Source organism: Poecilia formosa, unplaced genomic scaffold, assembly GCF_000485575.1.
Source record: "Poecilia formosa unplaced genomic scaffold, Poecilia_formosa-5.1.2 Scaffold232, whole genome shotgun sequence".
NCBI classification, from domain to species: Eukaryota; Metazoa; Chordata; class Actinopteri; order Cyprinodontiformes; family Poeciliidae; genus Poecilia; species Poecilia formosa.
In genome coordinates, this window is record NW_006800171.1 from 706,512 (window position 1) to 730,487 (window position 23,976).

The following is a 23,976-nucleotide window of genomic DNA, read 5'->3' on the forward strand; positions in this document are numbered from 1 at the left end:
TATATATATATATATATATATATATATATACTGTAATATTGTACTCTTGGTAATCCTAATTCATCAAAAAATGCGGTTAGATTTTTTCCTTGATAGTGACAAAAAAAAAAATATCTACATTCTTACACAGTGTATTCAAACATCTGGTTTTGCTATAAATATTATTTGTTCCATTTTTAATGTAACTACTTTTCCGGCAGCTTATCGGGCAACCCTCCTTTCTATGATGAAACAGAGGAAGAAAACACAGATCTACATAATCGCATCATCTTCTGTCGCATCGTTGCTGGGGACTTTGAGTTTGATACTCCTTACTGGGATGAGATTTCACCTGCAGGTGTTTGCCTCAACCACACGATGGCACTAAACACCCACTTCCTCTAAGCACAACTACAGTTCTGAGCTCAGTTTCAAACCACCAAGAGTGACAACACAGTGTAAAAATATGAATTCTTCTCATATATTTGAACATTTTTGTCACACTACAATAACAAATCTGAATGTAATTTGTTTGAATTTTAGTGATATAGACCAACATCAAGAGGTGCACAATCACAAAGACAGAAGTTTGCGAGATTTTTTTGTATATATATATATATATATATATATAAATGATGTAAACTTTTTGCAAGGCACTGCCTGCATTTAAGTTGTCATTAGTGATGATGTGAAATATATTTCTGCTGCTTTTCCTACCTCAGCAAAGGGGCTTGTGTGTAGACTTATGGAAGTGGACCAGATGCTGAGAATCACAGCAGAGGATGCTCTCCAGCACGAATGGTAAGTGTGATGGTGAAAGCACTGAGATTTTATTTCCTTTTGCATCTATGGTGCAGTTGTTTAATTGTTGTACTGCATGTGTTTTGTATCAGGATTGCAGGAAATGGTGCTTCAGAGAAGAACTTGAAGGATGGTGTATGTGCCCAGTTTGAGAAGAACTTCGCAAAGGCCAAATGGCGGGTATGAGCACACTCTATTGCTCTGCTTGTAGCATCTGCGACATAGATAATATAACAGAATGACCAGCTGACTAAATGGAAGAATAGGCCTGTGGCCTAAAGTACTTTGAGCTCACTACACAGAGATGTATTTTAAATTTGTAAAAATATAAGATGGGATTGCTGAGGAGGAAGAAGAGAGAAGATGGCGGTGCTGACCTAACAGCATGAGTAACAGGTATAAATTTCTTTTTTTCTTTCACCATGTGTTCCCAGGAGATAAAGGTATTGTTTTCCACTATGATTGAGAGTAGAAGGACAGAGTGTGAGGAGAAACTCATATGAAGTGATTCAATAAAACATCACTTGACAATGGAATATTGTTTTATTTTATTTTTTTATTTTAATGAGTGTTAGCTTGCAGATATATACATTGGAGTCAATATTTGTAAAATCTCTGGATAATACCGTAATTATGTCTAGGGTTTCAAAGTTTTTCTCAAGCTCTGCTCCTTCCTACTGTCACTCTGCCTGTCCCAAATGAGATCCATCCACTCTGCTCCACTTTTCTTCACTGGAGAATATTCAAATGTTCAAAGTGGCTCACTCTGTACCTTTCCTACTCCTCATCTGCGCTAGTTTGCCTAAGCATAGCGGTTAAAAAGGTACTGATTACCAAAGGGAACAGAGTTTTGTTCTTTATTGTATTCTTTTTTTATTACGTAGATAAGGAGTTGGCAAAATGAAAAGGAAATAAAGGATGTGGGCCACTGTTGACAACTGAACTACAGTGATTTGAACTGTAAGGCCCTCTGGTGTTCCTCTTACACAAATCCTGGCTCATTGCCCCATACTGTTGGTACATCCAAAACACACACCAGTCATGCATAACATCATGACCACTAACAGGTGAGGCAAATAAAACTGGTTATATGTTAATTATCACACCTGTGAGTGTGTGGGATGTATTAGGCCGCAAGTAAATATTGTATCATCTAAAGATAGAACCAGAAAAAAAAAAATGTGAACCATAATGACCTGAATGAGTTTATCAAGGGCTCAGTTGTGACATGTAGAGGAGTAAGTCAGAGCTGGTAAAAGGTAAGAAAAGTGGTGAGCTGATGATGGTCACCAAAAGTCTAATTTATGCACAGGATTGGAGACACTGACTTGTGATTCAAATGACAAGTACCTAAAGCTGAAATTGCTCAAGAGGCTAATGCTAACTTGTTAGAATGCATTGTCATTTGGTGTATAAGCTGCTCCAATGCTAAAAACTTGCCAGGGCAGTCATTCATCCAGCAGCCCGTTGTGTTTTTGAGTTAAAAATGTTTAAAGTTGAAAATATAATTTGAAAATATCACTTGATAAGTATACATTATTGAAAGATTGAAGATTAGTACCTGAACATCAACTATAAAGTCTTAAAAATGCAAACATTTTAAAAAGACTTAAACAAATAAGCAATTCTTAGCCTGGTGGGGGCACAAGAAAAGTCTGGTGTTCCACCAGGCTTACACTGGGGGAAACCCTGCCATAGAATGTTTTAAAGGGCCTGAGGAGTCTGGGCCTCAATAGGAAGGGGAACATACCAATTTTAGGTTGGTGGTCATAATGTAATGTAATGCCTGATCAGTGCACATACAGATGCTGTTTAGGTAAGTCACCTTTGATTCAGCGGCTTTTCATTTTCAATGAATTCAAGGGAATTCTGCTTCCTGGTTTACAAACAACTACTAAACTCACACATTGTCCCAAACACCTTTAGTGTTTGTGGGTCAAAAGATACCAGTTGAGTAAACACATCAATTGTAAAGTGAGGTGTACACAAATATCTTACTCTAAGCAAACAGTCAAGGAGTTTCTCGGAAAGTGTGAGTGGTGAGATTGATTTAAACCAGGTTATAATGTGTCACAGCTTCTTGGAGGTAAAAGAACTGACACTAATATTTCTTCACTCCACAGAAATGACATCATTGGGGATGTTGACGCTAAATCATTCTGTTTCAACAGACATTCTGTCAAAAACTTGTCTGTGACAAATTTTGTGAAGGTAATCTTGTTTAACAAAGCCCTCTTTACCCTGTTTTTCTTTACCTCCTATTTGCAGAAAGCAATTCGTGTGACAACCTTCATGCAGCGGCTGAAGAACTCTGAAGCACTGAATGACAGTTCAGTTGAAGTTAAAAGTAGGGAACGGATAGGAGATGGCGAAGGGGGTGTTTCCCAGGGGACAAGTGATGAGGGAGATAAAGGGACAACAGATGAAGGGATTACATCAAGCAGTGTTTCTTTAGAGGTTACTGTTGAAAATACACAAGCTGGTATGGAACAAGATGAAGGTTCCGTTAAGATAGAAGAAAGTCCTGATGAAATAAACACCTCCAGGGGTCCATCAGTTGGAACGGCACCATCAGATGGGAAGGACCCTCTTGGACAATCAAGTTCAGGTCCTAAACTAACACAGGAGGAGCTTACTATGACTGGGGTGAAGAAGGGAGCTTCAGATGGAACCAGGAAAATTGCTGCCAATTTGGGTCAAACTAAAGTTGTTCCAGACGTTAAGCAGACTTTGCCGGTGATTCCTGAACCATCAAAGCTGTTAGAAAGTTCTCCAGGTGCAAATCTGGGCAAGCAGCACACATCTGCTTCCCCTGAGCCCACCAGTAAACGTAAAATGGCTGCAACACTTCATGGCTCCACCGCTGCTCCCACTGTGTCAGCCTCACCAGAGAAGCAACCAGCCACCCATAGCACACACAAGGATGAGACTGACAGAAGCTGGTGTCAGACACAAGTGCCTGAAGCGGTTGCAGAGAGGTCAGTGGTAGCACCAGTTACACCTTCAGTAGGTATGGTAAGTGGGGTTGATGCAGCACTAGGTGTTAAGTTGAGAGGTGATGGCAGTCCTGTGGGAGGAAGGGATAGAAATACCAGAAAAACAGACCGACACAGTGCAGAGTTTAGCATAGCCAGGACCCCTGCTGCAGCCTCGCAAGGTTGCTATGTAGCTGGCAGCTCCGCTAGTTTGGGTCGACATGCTGCACCATACAACCCAGAGGGTATCTCTGTAGGGATGGGAATGGCTGGGAGCTTTGGGAGTCCTTACAGTTCCCTCTATACAAGCAGAGGAGGAGGAGTAGGCATGTATGGGACTGGTCTACACCATGGAGGAGGTGGGAGTAGTACCACAACTGACTGGCAAATGGACAGTGTCATTGAACAGATAGAAAAGCAAATGGTTGCCGTACTTGAGAAGATTGAGGGAGACATGCCATCGCTGCTTGAGCAAATCAGTGACTGTCCTAGTGAGCCAGCACGGGCCAGGAGCACACATGCCTCGCCTTCTGTTTCTCGCTCTCGTCCAACTCAACACTCCTCAACTTCAACCTCAACAACTCCTCCACCACTTCCCACCTCTCCAAGACCAACACTACCGACACTCCCCCACCTCGGTATTCCTCCTCCGTCATATCCTCCACCATCTCCACCCACGCAAACCTCACCCCAGGCTGTCAGGGAGCAGGAAGACAAGGATGGACAGAGAGGCGCAGCTCAGTCCAGCCAATCGCCCAGGGCTGGGATGGGTAGAGGACTATGAGGCAGGAGTGAATAAAGCAATGCACACCGCAAAATATTTGAAATTTTGAATTGATTATTTGGTGGTGAGAGTTTGAAGACTGTAAAGAAGAATGATTAACTGGACTTTGAAAAGCTACTATATATATTGCTGATTTTTATGATTCATATAAAATGTCTGTTTGAGAAAAATGCTAGTTAAAATTGAGCTCAATATCCAATATTTCCAAAGCTTGTTTAATTATAAAATCTTTACTGTGTGCCTGAATATCTGCCACACAACAAATGTATTGCTAGCATATACAAGCAGCACTCTGCAAAGTTTAACTATCAGACTACAAAGGTATGAAAAATACAATAAACTACCAATAAGAGATGACAGGCACATTTGTATTATTACATATTGTAAATAAATAGAGAAAATTAGATTCCTGATTATCACTTTGCTCCCAGAATGTAAACCAGTTCCCTTCATAGCTAGCATAGCTTTTTTCAAAGCAGCTTTTCCCATTTATTCTTTTATTCCCTTTATTTTTGTAGCTCTTCAGCTTTTGTTGGAGCTTAGAGTCACATTGTGACACACAGATATGAAAGGCTGATCTGATCACACAATTTCTTGATTTGTGCAACATAGATAAACTTGAACTGTGACCAAAGTCTTGAGTTTCTAACCAACTGACATTATCCAGATGCAACACACTGTAAAAAGGCTTTGCAATCACGCATAAAACAATTTCTTTCATTAAAGTTTTTCAAAAATCGTGTCCACCAAAATTGTATCTTTTTTCTTGTTTGATCATCATGGATACTTTATTGTCACACACAGTCCTTCCTATTTTCACTCCTGTGTCGTGTAAACTATATTTCATTATGCTTTTGGCTGTATGTGCTATTTTCAGGTTCTGTGGTATTTTCCCCACTCTTACTACCATTATTCATAACCCATGTAAACTGTAAAATGTGCTCTGTTTGCAAGTCTTTCAATAAAACTAATAAAAACATCTGTTAGGGTGCGTAATTATTGTGTTTCATGCATGAATACAAGTATTCAAAACAGTTTCAATCATGTGTTCCAATAAGACAGTGTTTCTCTTGTCAACTCTGTTAACAAACACACTACAAGTCCCATACGACATTGCGTATGGTTTGGGATGGTCCACACTAACGAAAGCATAGGGGTGTGAAATAGTATTGGGCGCTTGTTTCTTAAATATTGTACAAACTCTCGGTAGTGTGAGATAAATACAAGTAGCATTCTTAAGTATCGTGCGATTCACTTAAAAATTGATTAAGTTTTATGCAAGGAATAAAATCTACGGTCGCCACATTTCGTTGAGTCCTTTAGGTCAGAGTGTTGGTCCCGCCTGTAACGTGCACATGTTGCTGCTTTGCTTTGCTTTCAACTGAAATAGAGTGAGGGGAAACGGCTCGGGAGCAGCCGGCCAGGGAGACGTCCAGTGGAAAAAACTCACACAGAGCCCGCCAGCCTGACACACTTTTCAGTTGGCCGTCAGCGGCTGTGTTGACTTGTCACATTGTTTGTTTGGTTTCTCGCTCAAATAGAAGCCGCATTTTTTAATATTCCAAATCAGGCCGAGTAATATCGGATGTGGTAAGTTCTGCACACTTGTGTAATCTCTCGCCTCGGTAACGTTAGCCCCAGCTACTTGGCTAACGTTAGCTGGGCAGCTAACATAGCGGCACAAGAAGGGAAAAAGTCGTTGGGTGGCTAGATAGCCGAAGTGCTAGCTTCACACAAGCTAACAACTACGCAGTCTTTTGATCTGCGTTACTGATAGTTGTTAACGTTACTTACCGTTAGCTAATTGAATATTTTCGTCTACTTACTCTGCTAACCGATGCTAATAAGGCAGTGTCACGGAACAGATAATGTTAAACTAGCATTTGCACGTTTTTGTGGACAGCACAATTGTCTAGGATCATAATGTGTCAAATAGTAGCTGGAGAGCTATAGTTGCTGCAAACATTAGATGCAAGCTATTTCGGGAGCCAAAGTCAGAGAAACTTGCCTCGAGGAACATAAAACCTCATGAAGATAATTATTTTAGCCATATGTGCTTTTTCAGGATAATGTTAAGATGCTCGGTTCTCGGTGTTACCACAGTAACGTGATAGTGGTCAGTTCAGCGTGTCATGTTGGGCAGGCTGTTGTTGTGACCTTATTGTTTCGAGTGCAAAAGAACGATGGAGACAGTGTTGATCATTTCGAAATGGGAGCATGAAAACTAAGGGATCCCCTCCGACACGTGTACCCTAGAATACGCGGCCCAGTCTTTTTCATGGGCCTTTGTCATTTGCTTGGGCACCCCCTCCCCCAATACTCATCTCCAAGGAATGCTCACCCACTAAACTCATCTTAGGTGCCCAGCCGATCAGCATCACTTTGCATGCAAGTGGCGTACCTTACGTACCTGTTTCATTCATTGCTGCACTGAGCATTGTGAGACTTGGTAATAATTGCTTAAGTCGGACTAAGAATGATGCATTGCCTTTTCTAGCATTTATGCAGCAAAAGATGTAATAATAATATTAATTTCGTTTTATTTGTATGTTAATATTTTCCTTTTACACTTGATTAGGTCACGTCCAGTGAAAGCATTGAGCGCATCCAGTTTTACAATAAATTGACCTCTCATTAGAGAGCAACTGAAACAAAAGGTGTTGTTAGATGTTCATCAGCATTGACCAGGTGCATTACTTTAGGAATATCTTAAATTAGATTATTTTTTGCATATCCGTCTATTTAACATAGTGGCATGTTTTCGTATTTCTTACATGGCTTGACGTTTAGCAGTTCATTGTACACTGTTATACATGGCATGCATCCTCTAATAACAAGGGCGGGCTAATCTGCAATCAGCAGCCAATCGGATGAGAGCCTGACGGAGCCGTGCGCTAACAGCCACCCTTTCCGTCACAGCTCCTCCGCCCCTTTCTCCCCATCTGCCATTTTGGTTTTGTTCCCGTCTGCAGTCGCAAAGCCAGCAACGCAATTGCATAGGAAGAGACTTTCGGCTCAACGGCATAGTGACTCGACAATATAGCGCCGACCATCCTTTTCCCACACCACCCTTTCTTTTTTGGTACCGACCGTCGAATTTGCATTCATCGTTATCGCTGACATCTACACATTGCGGGAGAGGAGCGGGTTCGCGTAGGGAAGGGAACGGGAAGAAATATTGGTAAGAGCAGATAAATCAATGAAGCACGAGTCTAGTGGCTTGTTTTTCCGTTCGTGTGATTTCTCTTTTTAATTGAGAGCTGTAAAGAGAATGTCAACTTGCATTGCGCCTCAACAGAAAATGAGCTTTGGTAGTTAGCTGTCAAATAAACCCGTTCGTCGGTTAATATCGTAGCCGCAGCTGCTAGCTGGTAAAGTTGTGTTCCGCACTGTGGAGAGTGCAGGCCTAGGCCGAGCGGCTAATGGATGGGCAGGGAGGCTGGTGTTTTCTTGCTTCTAAGTTATTAATGTTACGTCTTTGTCCACCTGCCAAACCACTTAACTGATTAGTGACTCTGAACTTATCTAATCACTCGTATTTTGCTGGTGTCTACTCACACTCGATTATATATATTTTTGGAGCTTTAAATCGATTGCTAGTAGCTAAGCTCTTTTCTTGTATGAGGGTCTGAAACTACTGTATTAGCCGGGTGGTTCTGCTGTATCATGCCAGTAGCTTTCACTTTTAGGTTACAAAATAAATATTTCATAACTGTTTGGTGATTTTTGGCAGCCTGATTATTCCAAAGTTTGATAGAAGTAACCAAGGCGTTTAGTCTGACTCAGGGGGGCGAAGGTAAGACGGTTGCATTTAATGCGGAAATAGTGGCTGATAATGTTGAGTGTGAGGTCACTGTGTTAGATACTGCGGCCTTTTTTATGTCCCATGTGACAGATTTGTTTCTGGATTATTTCATTTATCAAAATAGCTTTACTATTGTTTTTAAATGTTATAGCTGTGAGGACTGTTATCTGAATGCATTTGGTGCAGGACATTACTGGTGAATAAGTGTGGATTGCTCCTTTTTTTCTTTTCCTTTTTTTTACTGCAGTGAACTTTTAATGATTCAGCTGTTTTTGTTGTGGTGATGCTAGCAGTCCTTAAAAAAGCCACATAATGAACAATAGAGGCACATAAACAAATCGGTGTTCTTTCCCTGCATGAAAGAACACATAATGCTGCTATTCATGTGTCTTCTCGGGCTCAGTTCGTTTTTTCCATCAGTTTGTTGCTTGGCCTGCAGCCAGCCCAGCTGCTCTTGAGGCTAAATTTCCTCTTTCCTCAACTTAAAGACACAACAAAGAAACCGTCATTATAAATTATGAATATTGTTATATATTCCTTTGCTTTTATTGTGTTTTGATGGCAGCATTGCAACTCGAGTATAATAGGTTTAATGTTAAGATTTCAAATGAAGTTTTGTTCAGTTTAAAAATAGAAAAAATAATGTTGCTTATCAGATATTAATGTCTTAAGTTACAATTTCAGGTGCTCTTGCTGTAAGAGATATTTGGGAGTGAATAGTATTTGCACTTTGACACAGATGTCCAGCTCGCCGCTGTCCAAGAAGCGTCGCTTGTCAGGAACAGAGACGAAGACGGAATCCCACTGCTCCTCCTCTAACTCTGTCAGAACTGATCTGTCCCATACACCTGCAAACGTAAGTGCAAATAAATTAACTTTTCAATCGACTCTTCATTTTCACATATACTGAATTTGATCGCTGCTGTCTCTTCACAGGGCATGGCTAAGAATGGCAATGATGCTGAGATTGATGAAGGCCTGTACTCCAGACAACTGTAAGTCATCCTGCTATACATGCATAGTTTGTATTTTTTATTTTATTTTATTTTTGCTTTGGCTTTTGTTCTGATTTACTAAATGTCGTCGGACTCCTCCTCCAGATATGTGCTGGGCCATGAAGCAATGAAGCGCATGCAGAACTCCAATGTCCTCATTTCTGGAATGAGAGGACTTGGAGTAGAGATCGCAAAGAATGTCATCTTGGGAGGAGTTCGAAGTGTCACTGTGCATGACCAAGGAGATGCAGAATGGCGAGATCTCTCTTCCCAGGTATGTGGAGAATGCACAGATATTTTTGTACTGTTGTTTAATTTCACTAATGTATGAAATCGCTAGTTACTTTTTAAATTGGTATATTTGCATCTTAGTCAGATTTATTTAATGGCCAACCTCTGGAGGACAGCTTGCGTGTTTTTGAGTCGGTTGTTTTGTGGTTGCCTTCCAACTATAACGGCCTCCACTTTAGCAACCCATTTGCTGACGCAGATTTATTACAGTCTCTGTCTGTGTTATAACCAGCATACAGGCAAAGCCTCTAATTGTATTGATCCAGCAGCTGTTGGCTGGCTAATTGAACAGGCTGTAGAAATACATTCAGCAATATGAGACGTGTTTTCCTTGTGTCAATGACATGAACTTGCTTGTATTTAGGTTGTATATATTTGAATGGTTCATATGTTAATACTTGATTAGGACATGAATTTAAAAAACATTCTTTTCTACATTGAAGTATATTAAACAGTCCCACTTCTCATACATCCTTCCTTAAGGTTATGAATTTACAATAATACAATTATTGTAATCAGAAATCGTTTAACTTGAAAATCAATGTGCATCTATATTTTTTTTTTTATTTAACTTTCTTAAAGCTTTTAATTTTACTGTATTTTTTGTTAAGAACATTTCAGTTGACCTCCAACTAAAACTGTTTCAGATGTCCTTTTAAAACAGACTTTATAGTATGCAGAAGATATCCTGTTGTCACAATTTGACAAAATAACATTTCTAAAATGAAACTGACAAGTTTAATGAAATGATGTCTGTTTATCAGACAACTGAAGCTACAGCTGGTTTTACCACAAATTTCCTGCAGGCAGTTTTAGTCTGTATGCCGCTGCATTCTTCCTCACTCTTAGATATTTTCTGTTCATTTTTTTAATGGGTTGTACAAAAATATTACAGTTTCAGTTAAGACAAATTATGCTTTCAAGCTTCTTAACCAAATTGATGGGTGAAAAAATTAGGCTTCAGCAGTTAGATTTTTATTTCTGTAGTATGGTAATAGGGATGTTTGTCACAATAATCAAATTGGATCCAGTGAGTGCCATCTTTCCCCTGCTACCTGATGTGCGTTAATCTCTTTTGGTTGAATTTTGTTACTACTTTGATTTATAAACCAACACCTCAGATTTATCAATATGTCAATGTAGTTTATCTGTCTTTCCCATGTTGGACTTGGGTTTACAGCAACTCTCCCAAAAGGAGGAAGGATCCTGTTTCTTCATCTGTGGAGGATTTACAGGATATTTTCTTTTTAGTCAGAAGTTTTTTGTGCAAAGCTATGTTCAGCTAATTTGATTGTGGTTTTCCATAATTTTCAGGATTATGACCAAAATGTGAGAGTAATGTGAACTTTGTGATGATGGATTAGACATTAGACAGCTTTATATATATATTAGTGGGATCATCATTAACCGATATCTGTCTCAACAGTTACAAATGTTTAATTTTGTAAACATTTTGCATACAGGAACTGTATCTACTCTTCATGAACTTACTCTTAATATGTGCTTTGCTGAGCATGTTTGAGTTGTAATCTGCTATTGATTGGGTAAAACGTGTCCAAGAGTTTAAAAGTTGTAAACTTTTTTAGGTTCACCAGCTGTCCCTGAGTTGTTTTTTTTTTGTTTTTTTATCTAATATTTTATTCTTCTGGTTAGTTTTACCTTCGTGAAGAGGACCTGGGAAAGAACAGAGCCGAGGTGAGTCAGCCTCGTTTGGCTGAACTCAACAACTACGTTCCTGTGACGGCGTATACTGGAGCGCTCACCGAGGACTACCTTACCAAGTTCCAGGTATGAACAGCCTTAAACCAAGCCTTTTTGTAGCCTGTTTTGCCCCAAGAGAAAAGTTTGTATTAATTTGTGTTTGAATCCAGGTGGTGGTGCTTACTAACTCCAACCTAGATGAGCAGAAGCATTTGGGAGACTTGTGCCACAGCAAAGGAGTCAAGCTGGTTGTTGCAGACACACGTGGTCTGTTTGGGTAAGATTGACATGTACTTTAGGGGTCACTCCCAAGTGAACAACCTGACCTTTTTAATCTTTCAACGCATGAACACTCAATTTTTATTTTTTATTTTTTTTTTTGTAGCCAACTTTTCTGTGACTTTGGAGAGGAGATGATAGTGTACGACACCAACGGAGAGCAGCCACTGAGTGCAATGATTTCCATGATCACCAAGGTTTGTTTGCTTGTAACATTGAGGTAAGTTCTCAATGTTTAAAATATACTGAAATGTATTGTTGTTTTTTTCTCCCCTTCAGGACAATCCAGGTGTGGTAACTTGCCTTGATGAGGCTCGCCATGGCTTTGAAAGTGGAGATTATGTGACCTTCACTGAGATTCAGGGCATGACGGATCTAAATGGCTGTCAGCCCGTGGAGATTAAAGTTCTCGGTGAGAGTTTTTAATGGTCATTTATAGTGATGGTCTGTTTGACTTTTCCAAAGTTGACAGGGTTTGCTTTTCTCCTAGGCCCGTACACTTTCAGTATCTGCGACACAACCGGCTTTTCAGATTATGTCAGAGGAGGAATCGTCTCTCAGGTTAAGATGCCCAAGAAGATCAGTTTTGTAAGTTATTTCTCCTTAAAAAAACTGACTTAAAAAGAAAACTATGTCAAAATATTTTACGTCCCTTGGTTGTCTTGTTTTATTATGCCAAGTGATCAACAGAACTTCTTAAAACAGAATTCTCCAGCTACTATCCTCCCCCTACTGGAAAATCATAATAAATGAAGCTTGTATCACTAATATTCATGTCATTCCCGTACAGAAATCCTTGTCGTCCTCCATGGCAGAACCAGACTTCATGATGACAGATTTTGCCAAGTTCGATCGTCCCGGACAACTACACATAGGCTTTCAGGCCATCCATGCTTTCAAGCAGAAGCACAATCGCCTCCCTACACCTTGGAGCCAGGTGTGCATCATTTTCATTTTCCTGTTAGACCTGTTTACTTGAACGTTATGTTGGTACTTGCTCTTCTGCTTAGTCTAAAGGCTTGAATCTTAATTGCCAAGTCTAAAATTAAATTTATTTATGTCATTCAAAGACATAATAGATGCCATGTAAAGGCAATGAGAAAAGAAACAAGTCTAGTTTATTTTGAATTTCAGATGCACAAAATGTAAGTTTTACCAGTACAATCCAGTCAGGTTAGTTTCAGTGACACCCAGGTTAATCTGATCCCAAATGTATCTAAATAGGGCAGATTTACACATAAAATAGCATAGCAAAGCAACTTATTGGAAGTGCTGAGTTTTGTGTTTTCTCCAGGCTGATGGTGAGGAGCTGTTGACTCTGGCCAAAGAGCTGAACTCTGCCCAGACAGGGTCAGCCAAAGTGGAGCAGCTGGATGAGGCTCTTATCAAAAAGATGTCTTATCTTGCTGCTGGTGATCTTTCTCCCATCAATGCCTTCATTGGTGGAGTGGCTGCACAGGAAGTGATGAAGGTTGGTGGAATGTCTCATGTAAACTGAAAACGTTTGTCTGAAGTGTTTTTTTTTGTTGTTTTTTTTCTTTTTAAGATTAACAGTTTAGATTTATTTATTTATTTTCTCTCATCAGGCATCCACAGGGAAATTTATGCCTGTAATGCAGTGGTTGTACTTTGATGCGCTGGAGTGCCTTTCTGAAGGAGAAGAGGTTATGCTCACAGAGGAAGAGTGCAGCCCTGTAGGTTTCCAGAGTAGATCAAACACAAATGTCATCTTTGTAGAGCGAAAACATATGAATAAATAATATTCTTTTGTGCATCTCGCAGAGGAATTGTCGGTACGACGGGCAGATTGCAGTGTTCGGCAGTAAACTGCAGAAAATCCTTGCCGACCAGCGCTACTTCCTGGTGAGTAAATGAGTGACAGAACTCCTAACTTCTTTCCAAATCATCATGTTTTTAAGAGGCCTAGGATTTAAATCTGTTTGCATTTTATTTTATATATGCATAGAATGATTAGAAATAGCTAATCATGGCGTTAAAAAAATTACAAATCTAGCAGAATATTTTTCTGTGCTGTTCCAAACCAGGATTTAATCAGCAACAATTGAACATGTTTTGATTGTTTTTACAAAGTATAATTGTTCACATTACTGTCACAGTCTCTAAAAATATTGGTACCAAACATTGTCAACAATTTCTGGCTTGATTGTTACTTTGTCAGACGGGGCTTGTATGTGGGAAGTGTCCGTTATAAAACCAGATCCAGTCCTTCAGCTTCATTCCATGCATAACATGAAATCCTTCCAGGTTGGAGCCGGAGCCATCGGCTGCGAATTGTTGAAAAACTTTGCCATGATTGGTCTGGCCAGTGAGGAGGGTGAGGTTATCGTGACTGACATGGACACCATAGAGAAATCCAACCTCAACAGACAGTTTCTCTTCAGACCCTCTGATGTCACGGTCAGTCTCATCCGCTTTGATTATTGGACGAAACAAACACATGTTGTTCATTTGTCTTGGATACACAGTGCTTGAGTGAAGTTCTGTATGATAAAGAGGAGTTAGAAGTACTGTGCAGGTGTTTCCGCTGCTTTATACCAATCTTGTTTTTTGTTGTTTAAAAGCATTGATTGATTATTAGAATAGGACACTCTTTTAGAACATCATGGCCTCCTCCACTTACTCAAAAATCACCATTACAGAAAATGAAGAGTGACACAGCTGCTGCTGCAGTGAAGCAGATGAACCCCTCCTTCAAGATCACGGCTCATCAGAACAGAGTTGGTCCGGAGACGGAGAGGGTCTACGATGACGACTTCTTCGAAAGTCTAAATGGGGTCGCTAATGCACTGGACAATGTCGATGCACGTAAGTTGGTGACATTTAAATGTTAGGTGGCGAGTTTGCACATCCTGGTGAGAAAATCTAATTGAGCCTTAAAGATTTCTGCCCAGTAAGTTGTCTCGTTTTCCCAATGCTTAGGTATGTACATGGATCGGCGGTGTGTTTACTATCGGAAACCCCTGCTGGAGTCGGGTACTTTGGGCACGAAAGGAAACATCCAGGTTGTGATCCCCTTTGTCACAGAGTCGTACAGCTCCAGCCAAGACCCGCCTGAGAAGTCCATCCCTATCTGTACCCTGAAGAACTTTCCAAATGCAATTGAACACACACTGCAGGTATGTACACCTACTAATGTGCTCAGGTTGGACAGAAACGCAATGGGATGAAAAATCTGTTGCTGATTTTCAGGATATTTGCCAATTTCAATGGATGTGACAGTATTGCCTTTGTTTTGCTGAGAGATTGCTGCTGTGCATCAACGTGGCTTAATGTTGTTAATGCTGTAATTTTAGGCCTTAAACGTGTCCAGATCTTGCATCCATTGACCTTTTTGTCATCTTATATTTATCCATTTCTGTAACGTGAAAAAAATATGATTTTTGATTTCACATGCCAGAGATAACGTTACCTTTTAAATACCTAAGTTCCTGAGTAAATGGAGTATGAATGTGTCTTAATTTTGCTTTAATTTAATTTACAACTCTTAAATCTTAAATTGAACACACTGAAACTTGAGGAAAAGTCTAGATTGCTTTTGTTTCTCGGAGCAAAATGCGGTCCACTTTCAATTTTATGCCAAATGTTTTCACCTGTGACCTTAAAAATCACTATTACTATATTGCTTTTTGTTGAGTTCATTTTGCCAAGATGTCACAAACCTTACAGTGGGACACTAGCCCACACTTTGCCTCTTGTTGAATTCAGACTGGCGTTCCTCTGTGTACTGAAGGCTCTGTCAGTTTAGCTCACTGCTCCAGGGATTACACAGATGTTTCCTGGCTAACTTTGCCACAGTAGGGAAACTCACTGGAGCACTTACACAACCAATGCTCTGTATCCAGCGATTAGTCACATACACTCTTGGTACTCTGACTCACCCCTTTCATTTGACTTGGCATAATTAGCGGTTTGGGTAAACTGAAGGCACAAGGGCAGTGGCTTTTCCAGGTTTGTGTTTTTACCCACTTCCAGTGTCATGGCAAACCAAAACGATCCTAAATGCAGATAAATCTGCTTGGTCAAAATATTGCCTGGTGAATCTTGGGTATTTTTTCTTTTCCTCTTATAATTCTACATCCCCATACTGTTTTCAGTTTGCTGGTTGCCCTTATAGTACGGTAGTTTAACCATTTTGTCGCTACAGTATAACTAACTGTATTATCGCTAAAGTTCACATATAAAATAAGCAACACGTATGACAGACGTTCCTTCAGATATCCTGTGATATTCAGGGATGGGTCATTTGATAACTTTTTGGGAAGAAAGGTAACCCTGGTTACCGGTTACTGTCCTATGACTACTTATTTGGAAAAATACAGATAAGAAGTCATGGTAATAGGTTTTTTTTAATTTATTTATTTATTTAGTAATGTGCAGCAGAAAACAAATGTCTTAATTTTGCTTTAATTTAGAACATTTAATTTATTTTTTAGAAATCAAGATTTTTGGGGAACAAATCTGTCAAAAAAGCCTTAAATTGTATTGGATGCTTTGGAATCCAATGCAAAATATGGAGTATTTACCAAAATAACCTCTGAACATACTTTTAGCTATTTGCACATTAAAATATATTTTATTGCAAAACTATTACTGCGTATATTTGACATTTTGCTTTGAACCATCTTCAACTATTTCAGCATTTTAAACCAAAATTGTTCTTATGTTGGATCAGACCGTATAATTTGGGTCTTGTCTTAAACTTGTCCTTCCAACATGACAACCTTGAGACAAATGTTCACTCGCTGCCTGAATTTTCCTCACCCTCCAACGGCTGCAATGACTGTGAGGTAGTTGGCGTTCACCATCAGTTGTCATGGTGTTATTCAAAAGTACATGCTGCTGTACTTCCACACATTTTTTTAATTTTCTTAAACTGCACACTTGTTTTATTGAACTCAGCTTATTTCTGATCTTCCTGCTAGTGGGCCCGAGACGAGTTTGAGGGGCTCTTCAAACAGGCACCAGAAAATGCCATGCAGTACCTCACGTGAGTTGGACGCACTTCCGACATCGGCAAATGTCGACGCTAAACCATCAAACGTAGCCAGTGTTTGACATGTCTTGTGATCTCTCCAATCTCATAGAGATTCTAAGTTCATGGAGCGAACTCTGAAGCTTCCAGGAGCTCAGCCTGTCGAGGTGCTGGACGCCGTGTACAAGAGTGTTGTTACAGACTGCCCGCACAGCTGGGCTGACTGCGTGGCCTGGGCTCGCAATCACTGGCAGTGCCAGTACAGCAACAACATCCGTCAGCTATTGCACAACTTCCCCCCAGATCAGGTACAAATAAGTCTGTCTACACTGGATTAAAAAAAAAAAAAACTATATTGCTTACACAACATGGTGGAAGTTACAGATCAGTCAACTACCGTAACACAACGGTTCACACATGTATATTCATTAACTGATTATTCTCTGGTACGGAGTTTTAATTGGCTTCGGATTAGTTTCTGACATATTTTATCTCTAGAATGTCATGACAGAATGAGACTTTAGGTTAGGGGAGTCTTTTCTGTTGTCAGAATGTCATTTTTTGTATTGATACATCTTCAAAAATGTGGACATTGTGGCACATTTCCAATATTCTTACTCTTGTTACAAAGTGAAACGAATCACAAATGATTCATTAGTTGGTGTGAAATACTTCAAGCCTTTATTTCTTGTAATTTTGATAACTATGGCTTCTAGATGATAAAAGCAAAACTCAGAAAACTAGAATTTCTCATAACATTTCCAAAATAGATTTCCTGTTCTCATTTCTACGTCCTCTCTATTCGGTCGGGCCTCCGTTTGCATGATTTACTGCATCAGTGCAGCGAGGCACGGAGGCGATCTGTCTGTGGTTCTGCTGAATTGTTCAAGAAGCCCAGATTGTTTTGATAGTGGCTGTCATGTCATCTTCATTTTTGCTTCTCGTGTCTCTTGACACGTCAGGTCAATCCTCTACAGGTTATTCCTGTGGCTTTTGTAGTTTCTTCTACTGCACTTTTTTCCTTCCGTTTTGTGATTATATTTGTGCACCTCTGTGGGAGAGCCTCCATATTCTTTAGTAATGACCTGTTGTAGCTTACCCTCCTCTCCGATTCTGTTGACAGCAGTCTGCCCAGTGACTGTCGCCTTGTGACAGAGTGAGACCATTTAGAGGCCTTTGCAGGTGTTTTGAGTTAATTTGCTGATTAGGTGCGACTCCATGAGTTTCCAGCGTTTTGACTTTTTCACAATGTTCCCAATATTTTCTGAGACAGAATTTCGAGTTTCCCTCATCCATAAGCCAGAGCCATCAAACTTGCAATAAATACTTGGATTTGTATAATAAAGTTTAACTTTCTGAAATAAGTGACAAAAATATTGAACTTTTCCACAATATAATAATTCAGAGATGTATCTGTAAATGAGTGTTCTGTTTGTATTCATTCTGCTCCTCGTCCGTCTCAGCTCACCAGCTCAGGCGCCCCCTTCTGGTCTGGTCCAAAGAGATGTCCTCACCCCTTAGATTTCAGCACGAGCAATGTAAGGAGGATTTTCAGGATCTCTGCTTCTTAGATCATAAGATTAAAATTTTTCTTTGCGAAGAAGGTATTAATTTCTTTTTTTTTTTTTTAAAAGGACCTCCACGTGGATTATGTATTGGCAGCTGCAAACCTGTTCGCCCAGACGTATGGCCTGCCAGGCAGCACTGACCGAGCAGGTGTGGTCAAGATCTTGCAGGATGTCAAAGTGCCAACTTTTACCCCTCGCTCCGGGGTTAAAATCCACGTCTCTGATCAGGAGCTGCAAAATAGCAATTCCTCTGTTGGTAAGCTGTGCAAACTTGATTAAAGACCGGCTTCAGTCAGTCTTTACTTTAAGCTAATGTAGTTTCAAATAAAAGTTGTTTTTTTGTTGTTGTTTTTTTTAACAATAATTTAAAGACATGTCATGCATCTCTGAATGCTTTCGGAGTTCTGAGTGAAATCTCTTGACACAGATGACTCCAAACTGGAAGAACTGAAGTCTCAGCTGCCTACGCCAGAGTCGTTCCGGTTCAAACTCAGCCCCATCGACTTTGAAAAGGTACTTCATCCTGGGATCTGTTCTGTCCGAATAAACTGCCTGTGAAGAAGTTTGCAATTTCGTGTTTAATATCTTATATATCACGGGCTAGGTTAATAGGAGAAGCTATGGGATTAAAGGAAAATGCTCTTTTAAAATATGGAAATTAAGAATGGTTTATTGGCGGCTGTTCCAGCTGTGACAGATTGGGTGCACAAGTTGTTTAAAAATATAGTCTATGGAAATTTTGGCAAATAAGATGAGTTAGTTTTCTCTTTTAAGCTTTTTGGAATACTACAGAAAGTGCCAAGTTTTTATCTCAGTTCTATTAACTGAAAGGTTGTAAAGTGGAAAAACATCTCATTGTTGGGACTGCAGAGCACAACAAGTTTTAATGAATATGAACCACTAGACCTGCCACAACGACAAACTACTGGAGGATAAAATGTCCCATAAATTATTCTGATAAACCATAATATTGTTGTTTTTGTGACCATTTAAGTAATACATTGATAATGGTTCAATAATGCAAGTTTGCCTCTCAAACACAACCTTACATTTTGTAAACGATACTCCTCACTGGAATTGGACATTTTAAATATCTAAAACACAATGACCATAAACTGTAAATAAAAAAGAAGTTAAAAAGAAAACACAACAGAAACCTTAAAAGATTATGAAATCTGTTTTTAAAAAAAAATTGCCCTTCCAAAAATAAGATGGAAATTTTCTAGATCATTTTAAGTAACCATGGAGTCATTTATTGTGACAGGTTTACAAATCGGTGCCATTTACCTTCAGTAACCAGATTTGTTTTTGTCTGTCCACAGGATGACGATGCAAACTTTCACATGGATTTCATCGTGGCAGCCTCCAATCTGAGAGCGGAGAACTACGACATTCCACCTGCCGACAGGCACAAGGTGGGAAACGTTGGTCCTTGGATTATTGTTGCTTTGATTACCTCCTCGTCTCTTAGATCAAATCGTACTTGCTTGTGTTGATGATGGATCAGTGTTTCACACTTTTGTCAACTGTTTTCTTTTCTGAGTTACAAATTCCTGGGCTTCTGTGTAATTGTATAAGATTTCCCTCTCTCTCTTTTTTTTTTTTTTTTTTTTTTTTTTTTTTTTTTTTTTTTTTTTGCGTACATTTGTTTCTGTCCAATCTAGAGCAAACTGATTGCTGGCAAGATCATTCCTGCTATCGCCACGACTACAGCTGCAGTGGTTGGCTTGGTGTGCTTGGAGCTCTTCAAGATCATCCAAGGGCATAAAAAACTGGATTCGTTCAAAAATGGCTTCATGAACTTAGCCCTACCTTTCTTTGCCTTCTCTGAGCCCATCGCCGCTCCCAGACACAAGGTAAGCGCGTGTGTATTCTGTCTGAGTCTCAACACACACAAAATGTATTGTAAGCCTAGCGATTGCCTGCCATCGCACTGTGAAGCTCCAATGATGATCCAGCCATGCTAATACTGATACATTAGGCAGTCTGCTTGGATGTAAGTGAGTTCAACTTACCTTCTCACGCTGACGGTATCAGTGTGTGCTGAGGAGAAATGTTTCTTTATCTGGACAAACCTGCATCTCTACACTGCAGGTAGAGATGCATGGAGCAGATAACTGACGCAGCTTTTACTCTTGCTGGTTTATTTGCAGTACTACGAGATCGACTGGACTCTCTGGGATCGCTTCGAGGTCAAAGGGCTGCAGTCCAACGGGGAAGAAATGACACTCCGACAATTCCTTGACTACTTTAAAGTAGGTTCAGCTCCTTTTATCCATGTTTGTTTTTTGTTGCCTATAATTAATCCCTGCTTCTTCTTTTTTTTTCCCCCGTTTTGTTTGTCAGAATGAGCATAAGTTGGAGATCACCATGCTATCTCAGGGAGTGTCCATGCTGTATTCATTTTTCATGCCTGCTGCCAAACTTAAAGAGAGACTGGACCTACCGTGAGTATAAACTTTGAGTGTACAAATACAGTAACGAGTACAAATACTTAACACAGCGACAATCTTATTTTAAGGGTTGTTCTGCTTCGGAACGCTACATAAGACAATTGGTCTAGAATGTCTAATACTAAAATGTTGTGGTATGCACAATCATAAGGATAATACCAACCCGAGGGTTAGAATAGAGTAGAAAAAATTCACTTGTTGCAGCAGCACAGTAACAAAATAATACACCATAATAATGGTTGTTCAGAGTGCTGTACACATAGTAATGCATTGATATTTAGTAGCGGTTTTCTTTTTAATTTATTGGCTGAGTCTCGTTTCTCCTGTGTTTTGCAGAATGACTGAGATTGTGACGAAGGTGTCCAAAAAGAAGCTGGGCAAACACGTGAAGGCCCTGGTGTTTGAGCTGTGCTGTAACGACCTGTCTGATGAAGACGTGGAAGTGCCCTATGTCAGATACACCATCCGCTGAGCTCCAAACTGAGCCCACCCACCAGAGGGAGGCAGATGTGGGGGGAGGGGAGCAAAAAGGGGACTATTCTGAAGTGGGTAGCTTGATCCAAGTCTGCTCTACTGGATCAATCAGGTTTTTTTTTTTTCTGTTTTCTCTTTTTCTTTTTTGTGGGCCTGGGGTTTTTGCGTAAACCTATGCCTGACTGTACATAGCCCCAGTAAGCTGACTAAAGGAGACCAGTAAGAGTTGGGGATCCAGTTGCCGCTCTATGTGGGGGACGGGGGTGTAATTGAAGGAAGGGAGCACGTATACTGGACATCCTGATGCTCCTCAGTTGTAGTACCTCTACAGATCAATAAGCCCCACACGAGTCCCTGCGTAAACGAACATCCTCACAGTAACTGAGGGTCATTTTAATCCAACCCGGCTACCTTCCCTCCACTCTACTCGCTCTCTTTAGTCATCGAAACCCTCGTCTCGTCTTACCTTGTACACATCACAAGTTAAATTTCAAAGTACCTTTTTTTATGATTTCCATTTCATTAATTAAAACCAAGCTACCCGAGAAAACAAAGAACGACCATGTAGATATTTTCTGACTGGAAACCCAATGGTATCACACTGGCAGAATGCTCTTCCCAGTCCGAGGCACCCCTACCTCCCTCACCACAGCACTCTCCGAGGGGCTCTTGCACATGACATATATATATTTTTTTCCCCTTTATTTCTCATTATTTCTTGTGTTTTTGTTGTATTTTATTTTTGGGGAAGGGGATATAAAAAAAAAAAGATTTGGCACACATCTGGTAGTTCATAACACTTGTTTCTATTTTGTTAACTCCAAATGATAAAAACCGAAATAAGAGCAAGGCAATGAGATGTATCTTGATATGGGAGCACTTAGTGTGATAGTGAATAAACATGTAAAACATGCATTAGAGTGAGTGGTTTTTATTTTTGTGTGACAAAATTGTGCTTGTGTGTCTTGAGTGTTGTTGGTGTTTGAGGATTTTGAAGCACATGAGTGTCACAGATTCAGATTCATGTGTTTTCCTGTCTGACCTGGTTTGGGGTGATCAGGTTTCATTACAGAGCAGCATTTCTGGGAAACTCTGCCTCCATCAGCTTATCACCAACCTCTAAATTCAGAGGAAAATCCCAAGACAGATTGAGTTTTATCAAATATATAACAACTGTTTGTAATTTTTTTCTTTTCCTATATGCAAGTAAACTAGTCAATTTAGAGCAGGAAAAAAATGTAATTTCACTTCCCCTTTTGGCTCAAATAGTTTCTAAAGTAGTATTTTAGTCTACCGCAAAGCAGCTTTTAAATAAAATCTAGAAACAGCCCAACGTTCAGGTTGGACCGAGAGGTTTTAACGTGAAGCTCTGAACGCTCCTCCCTGAGAAGAGCGGATACGTGATTATGCGCAACAGTAAAGGATGTGGTCTGCTGCGAGATGAGGAAGAAGGTGAGGAGGAAGGAGTACGCCGAACTTTAAACCAGCTCGACGCAAACTGCTCGGTGGCTGGCCGAACGGAGGAGACCGTCGCAGGCTGGATTATTTCTCACTTTGAGAGCGGAGCCGTTAATTTCTGTGAAGATGCACTGACAGAAGGAAGAAGATGGAAGTGGAGGAGACTGGTGAAATGAGGACTTCCTGGTATGGTAGCTTTAGAAATGCACTGTTCTGACTCTGCTTTGGTTGTTTCTTTTGTTTTTGTTTTAAATGTGAGACTGATCATCAGATTCGTTGGAGGATTTAAAAGAAAAAGTTATCTTTTTCTTGTTTTGAACACTGACTAAAGTTATGCTTCATGTTTCCGTTCACCACACCGACAACTGAAATCCCTCCATGTCATAATGCAGTGGTGCATAACCTGCAGCTTAAATTTTGTAAAGCAATAAGCACTGTGTTTAGAGTACATTAAAATCCATCTGAATGATTTGTGACTAGGATTTTTTTTTTTCCCCCCTCTTTTTAGGTCGGGGTCAGGAGACACTCGCTTTGTCCTCTGTGACCATGCTGGGGTAAGCAATCTTATCCCCTCAATGAAGCATGCATTTATCACCCAAAGTCTGAAATGCAGTGCACATTAATTTTCTGCAAAATGTCTGCTTTTAGAAGAAGCGAAAACAAGACCTGATTCCTGAACCAGTCATCAGAATCATGGAGGTGAGTAATAATCTGAAATGCTGCGCGCTGTCATATCTCTTGCTTTTCTCAGTAACTGGCGGAAGCCTGTCAACCTTTACCTTTGTGACCACAATGCTGAGTGCAGAACTGACAAAAAGAGGTGAACATTATGCGAGATGCTGATTTTAAGGGTAGTTTCTTGGGTTCCCCCCCCCCCCCATAAGATCTTGTATTGAGTCTACTGGGATTTCAGAAAGTTGCTGGTGTGCTTGCTTTCATTTAATGAATGTCATATATTTGCATTCTGTTTTCATTTCAACTTTAATTCAATTATTGCCACAATAAATTTGCAGCAGCTGTGGTTAGTGGGGTAAAAAGAAAAAAAAAAAAGGCAGCAGACATGTTGTGCTTCACTATTGAGGCACAGTTTCAACTTTCTTCCTCTTTGAAAACCTTGCACAGGAAATGAGAGATGTGCACCGTGCAACATCTCAGCGCTTTTTAACGTCTTTCTCTCTTTCATGTCGCCTTCACCTCTCAATATTTTTTTCTGGCCATCAGGATGAGGAGGAGGAAGAGGAAGAAGGGGAAATGATGTCTGATCACAAGGATTCAGAGGTTTGACTGAAGTTTTTTTTTTCTTCTCTTTTTGAACTGTTTCTTGACTAACCCTACAAGTTTTTAAAAATTTTTTGTGTATTTTGCTCTTTAACTTCTACCATTGATCCCTTTCAGGAGCCCAGTAACAAAAAGGTCAAAC

The 23,976-nt window shown here is 40.0% G+C and overlaps 2 protein-coding genes and 1 long non-coding RNA gene across 5 annotated transcripts in view; 2 read left to right on the top strand and 1 right to left on the bottom strand.

Annotated features, from left to right (window-relative positions):
- camkvl (CaM kinase-like vesicle-associated, like) overlaps window positions 1-5,520 on the top strand; it is a 13,781-nt gene extending 8,261 nt beyond the window's left edge. The window contains exons 7-11 of one of the 2 annotated variants that reach the window (XM_016680069.1): window positions 201-337; window positions 702-780; window positions 873-960; window positions 1,215-1,223; window positions 3,049-5,520. In XM_016680069.1, the coding sequence (XP_016535555.1) occupies window positions 201-337; window positions 702-780; window positions 873-960; window positions 1,215-1,223; window positions 3,049-4,539 (1,804 nt within the window). In that variant the 3' untranslated portion in view covers window positions 4,540-5,520. The remainder of the gene's footprint in view (window positions 1-200; window positions 338-701; window positions 781-872; window positions 961-1,214; window positions 1,224-3,048) is intronic. The other variant, XM_007568902.2, reaches the window with a different exon arrangement.
- Window positions 1-6,998, bottom strand: part of LOC107838255 (uncharacterized) — a 13,117-nt gene extending 6,119 nt beyond the window's left edge. The window contains exons 1-2 of the long non-coding RNA XR_001664322.1: window positions 6,986-6,998; window positions 5,518-5,519 (exon numbers count right to left, since the gene is read on the bottom strand). This is a non-coding gene — a long non-coding RNA (uncharacterized LOC107838255). The remainder of the gene's footprint in view (window positions 1-5,517; window positions 5,520-6,985) is intronic.
- On the top strand, window positions 5,917-22,011 carry uba1 (ubiquitin-like modifier activating enzyme 1). Of its 2 annotated transcripts, none has more exons than XM_007568904.2 (26): window positions 5,917-6,129; window positions 9,084-9,200; window positions 9,281-9,339; window positions 9,445-9,613; window positions 11,284-11,418; window positions 11,502-11,608; window positions 11,717-11,807; window positions 11,890-12,022; window positions 12,101-12,198; window positions 12,401-12,547; window positions 12,905-13,081; window positions 13,197-13,304; window positions 13,393-13,473; window positions 13,876-14,028; window positions 14,271-14,436; window positions 14,551-14,747; window positions 16,554-16,618; window positions 16,716-16,911; window positions 18,067-18,141; window positions 18,238-18,427; window positions 18,599-18,684; window positions 19,494-19,586; window positions 19,836-20,027; window positions 20,325-20,426; window positions 20,518-20,618; window positions 20,961-22,011. In XM_007568904.2, exons 2-26 carry the CDS (start codon window positions 9,084-9,086, stop codon window positions 21,094-21,096), a joined length of 3,174 nt encoding a protein of 1,057 aa, XP_007568966.1. In that variant the 5' UTR covers window positions 5,917-6,129; the 3' UTR covers window positions 21,097-22,011. The 2 variants fall into 2 exon arrangements, with proteins under 2 accessions (XP_007568966.1, XP_007568967.1); XM_007568905.2 differs by lacking the exon at window positions 5,917-6,129 and adding an exon at window positions 7,483-7,720.
- Window positions 22,012-23,976: the final 1,965 nt, after the last annotated feature.